Source organism: Fringilla coelebs, assembly GCF_963513975.1.
Source record: "Fringilla coelebs genome assembly, contig: SCAFFOLD_33, whole genome shotgun sequence".
In the NCBI taxonomy this organism is placed as follows: domain Eukaryota; kingdom Metazoa; phylum Chordata; class Aves; order Passeriformes; family Fringillidae; genus Fringilla; species Fringilla coelebs.
The window spans coordinates 1,203,333-1,207,795 of NW_028167443.1; the positions used below are offsets into that span (position 1 = coordinate 1,203,333).

At 53.9% G+C, this 4,463-nt stretch overlaps 1 protein-coding gene across 1 annotated transcript; it reads left to right on the forward strand.

The window, feature by feature from the left end:
* Positions 1–2,127: 2,127 nt before the first annotated feature.
* LOC311165903 (olfactory receptor 14J1-like) lies at positions 2,128–3,060 on the forward strand (the record flags this gene model as incomplete). The annotated part of the gene is made up of 1 exon (XM_084227394.1): positions 2,128–3,060. The coding sequence occupies one exon, from the start codon at positions 2,128–2,130 to the stop codon at positions 3,058–3,060; it is 933 nt and encodes a 310-aa protein (XP_084083520.1).
* Positions 3,061–4,463: the final 1,403 nt, after the last annotated feature.

Consider the following 4,463-nt stretch of genomic DNA (forward strand, 5'->3'; position numbering starts at 1 on the left):
TACTTATCTCTATTAAACTCTTTATAAACTCCATTAAACTACTATTATATACTTCCATATCTATAATCCTTCATTAACTCTAGTATGTTTCCTAACCTTTCTCTTAGATTTTAGAACAATATCCTGACTGTCTCTCATGGTCTGTCTCCCAAAAAACTCATTTCCTTTTCAAAACAAGAAACTGTCTAAATACATTTCTGAAATACTGTCCTCTTATCAGCCTTATTATGAAATAGTCTTATCAGGAAGAGAACCTACAAGAACATTTATTTTATTGACCAGAATGTGAGCAATCACAACAAAAAGTGCAGGCAAGGAAGCCTTTGGGCCTGCTCCAGGGGTGTGTAACTGGGGCGGCTGAATCTCCTCTTGGATGTTCCTGTTAAATGTCCTAATTAATCAACCTTAATAAATTGTTGAAATCAGGAACCGGGTGTGTCCCATCCCCACTGGGACACCTGGAAGCTTGCAATAAAAGTTTTTTATTTTACTGTTCTAACACTCTTGCAAGCATTTTTTTTCCTTTGGATTATAGGCAACAGGGGGATGAGAGAAGCAGGCAGAAATTGTAATCCCAGAATCACAGAACATTCTGAGTTGAAAGGGACACACAGGATCATCCAAAGAATATTTGAACATTTACAGAGACTTCAGAACTGTAACTTTGGGTGGTCAGTCTCTCTGCTGGGAGCCTCCCAAAAGCCCTCAGCCACTCCTCAGCCCTGGACAGCAGCAGCAGCATCACCTTTGCAGGACCCAGCAGGGCTCTCCTGAGCTGCCCTTGCCCACCTGCACACAGAGCCTGCCCCAGCCAGGGCCCTGCAGGTTTCTGTAGGGCCGGGGTCAGGGCACACAGGGTGGGATGGGCTCTGTGAGCGCTGACAGGGACAAGGCTCCTCTCAGGAGGGAATGCCCAGGTCCAGGGAGATGCTGAGGGAAGGAGAGGGGGGTGAAGAGAGCAGTGTTGGGGGCAGGAGGGCACTGCTGGTGTGTGGGAGGTGCTGGGCACAGCTGGGTACGAGAACACTGTCCTGAGTGGCCGGCTGTCTCTGCCCTGCCCTCTCAGGCACAGCACCACAACATCTTCTCTTGTTTCTGCACTGCCCTGATATTGTCACTGTTATCTGCTGCTATCAGGGAGGCTCCGGCATTTGCAGCAGCTGAGTCAGGCGCTGCCCTTGGCATTCCTGCCAGGCAGGGCTGTCCATGGGAATGGGGTGCCCAAGCTTCCTTGGCACCTGTGGGGCTGTGGGCAAAGCAATCCATGGGAAAGGGGAATGAGCTGAGCCCCCTCCCTGAGATCCCATCATGGGCACAGCCAGGGATGTCCTTGCTGTGTCCTGCCAAGCTCTGAGCTGCCCTCCTGGGTGCAAAGTCTGTGCCAGAGGCCCTCCAAGTTCCCTGAATGTCCAATGGGGAAGGGCAGAGCTGCCAGAGCTGAGGAAATGCTGTTGGGTTTGCCAAGGGAGCTGGGAGTGTCCTTGGCACAAGGGGGTGCTGAGACCTTGCCCAGAGACCTTTGGAGAGGGTGAGACATTCAGGGATCCCTCCGCTTGAGGGGGAAAGAGTCTGGTTCCTCCTAGGGTGACCTGGGAGTGTGATTGTGCTCTCGTTGCAGTCTCACCTACAGGGAATCCTTTGCCTCTCCCATCTCTAAGTGGCAAACTCTGAGTACAGCAGAAATGCTGGGGATTTCTTACCTCAGAGAAACGGGAATGATGTATAGATAAGAAAGAAATTCCTAAAACCAACTCTTGCCATCTATTTCCTTTAGAACTGGGAATGCAGATACTACCAAACCTGTCTGCAGCAGGAGTGATTCCCTTGACAAATCCTGAATATCCAGCCTTGTCCCTCTGCCCCATGGCCAAAAACCCAGGGCAGTGGGGCAGGGATGGTTCCTCAAGAGCCCTCACGCACAGGCCTGGCTGCCCCGGGCACACTCAGCCAGCACAACTGCAGCTCAGGCAGGGACCTGGGTGAAGGTTTTCCCAGAGCAGGAACAAGGCTGGGTGAGACCCAGCAGGACAGTCTGCAGGGAATGGCCAAGGTTTGGCTCAAAGCAGCCTCTCCTGACTCTTCACTGTCCTTTCTCCATGAACAGGTCCCCATGGCCTGAAACAACAAATGTCCAACAGCAGCTCCATCAGCCACTTCCTCCTGCTGGCACTGGCAGACAAGCGGCAGCTGCAGCTCCTGCACTTCTGCCTCTTGCTGGCCATCTCCCTGGCTGCCCTCCTGGGCAACGGCCTCATCATCAGCGCCGTAGCCTGCAGCCACCACTTGCACAGGCCCATGTACTTCTTCCTGCTCAACCTGGCCCTCACTGACCTGGGCTCCATCTGCACCACTGTCCTCAAAGCCATGCACAATTCTCTCTGGGACACCAGGACCATCTCCTACACAGGATGTGCAGCACAAATCTATTTCTTTATGTTCTTCATTGGAGCAGAGTTTTCCCTCCTGACCATCATGTACTACGACCGCTACGTGTCCATCTGCCAACCCCTGCACTATGGGACCCTCCTGGGCAGCAGAGCTTGTGCCCACATGGCAGCAGCTGCCTGGGCCACTGCAGTTCTCTATGCTCTCATGCACACAGCCAATACATTTTCCCTGCCCCTGTGCCATGGCAATGCCCTGGGCCAGTTCTTCTGTGAAATCCCACACATCCTCAAGCTTTCCTGCTCCAAATCCCACTTCAGGGAACTTGGGCTTCTTGCTGTTAGTGCCGGTTTATCATTTGGATGTTTTGTGTTCATTGTTTTCTCCTATGTGCAGATCTTCAGGGCAGTGCTGAGGATCCCCTCAGAGCAGGGACGGCACAAAGCCTTTTCCACCTGCCTCCCTCACCTGGCCGTGCTCTCCTTGTTCCTCAGCACTGCAGCATTTGCTTACCTGAAGCCCCCCTCCATGTCCTTCCCATCCCTGGATCTGGCCCTGTCAGTTCTGTACTCAGTGGTGTCTCCAGCCCTGAACCCCATCATCTACAGCCTGAGGAACCAGGAGCTCAAGGCTGCAGTGTGGACACTGATGAGTGGATGGTTTCAGAAGCATTAAACTGCTGGCAAATTTCTGACAATCACTTGTAATAAAATTATCTTTGATACTTCTTGTTGGCATCATGGAGGGTCTCTTTCTTTGTTTTAGTTTTTTAACATTGAGCACTCCAGGCTCCTTGCCCAGGCTCTCTCAAGAACATGCCCAGGCCAATGCTGAGCACAGAAAACCCGTGAGCAGCCCCAGGCTGGCCGTGGGAAGGCTGGGGGCAAACAGCATGGCTGGTGCTCTGCAAGGGCCCGGGGAGAGAGCAAAAGGAGCAGCAGAGCATTGGCTGATCCATCCCCAGTGCTCTGGACAACCCAGGGCAGCATCCCAGAGCATCCTCCTGGAGCTGCCAACAACATCCCCCCTCTGCAGCTCTGGCCTCTCCCCCAGCTCACACAGGTGCCCCATCCTTGCAGGCACAGACACGGCAGCAGTGGCCCAGCAGCCCTGTTTGTATTGCACAGAGCAGGCAGGAGCACCCTCATGCTGTTGCTGTGGGGACATGGACCTGAGGGAGCACAAACGCCATCAGCCCCTAGGGCCTGGAAGGGCTCGGGGACACCAGAGAAACCACTCAGCTTTGTTGTGACCTCTGCAGTCAGCCAGAAAGTTTGTTCCCATCAGCTGGGACTTTCCTGTCCCACTGCAGACGCTGTTGCTCAGAGGCATGGCTGCCTGGCAGCCACCCCCACAACTGCCCTGAGCATTTCCTTTGCTTCACCTTTGCTCACTTTACTCTTCCTGCTACGAAGTTCTTCTTCTTGCCCAGCCCTGTTCCCTCGCCTGCAAACAGCCCATCCCTATTTGCCCTTTCATTCTCTGCCCCCACTCCCCATTCCAGTTCCTGACTTGGCAGCATGGGAACGTCCCTTGGGCAGCAGGATCATCCTACAAGTACTGCAGGAATTGTCTGCAGGCTCCTGCAGTGCCTCGTGCTGCTCCCTTGTCACAGGCACCACAGGCCAGGGGGGCACATCTGGGCTGCTGTGTCTGCCTCTGGGGCTCCCTGTTCTGAGCAATGAGGAGGAGCTGCAGAGGCTCTGCAGGACTGACAGGATGGGCTTTGGGGCTGGCAGGAGAAGCTGAGGGACCTGGGCTGCTGGAGCTTCTCAAGAGGAGGCCCAGGGTTCATCCTGCAACTGCTCCAAGGGTGGCTTCAGAGAATCACAGAATCAGCAAGGTTGGAAAAGACCTTGGAGATCATCAAGTCACACCTGTGTTCAGACACCCCCTTGTCTCCCCTGAGCTTCCTCTCCTCAGGGAGAAACAACCCCAGCTCCCTCAGCGGCTCTTCACAGTGCTTTTGTTCCAGACCCCTCACCAGCCTTGTTGCTCTTCTCTGGACACACTCCAGCCCCTCCATGTCCTTCCTAAATTGGGGGCCCCAGAACTGGACACAGTACTCGAGGTGCTGC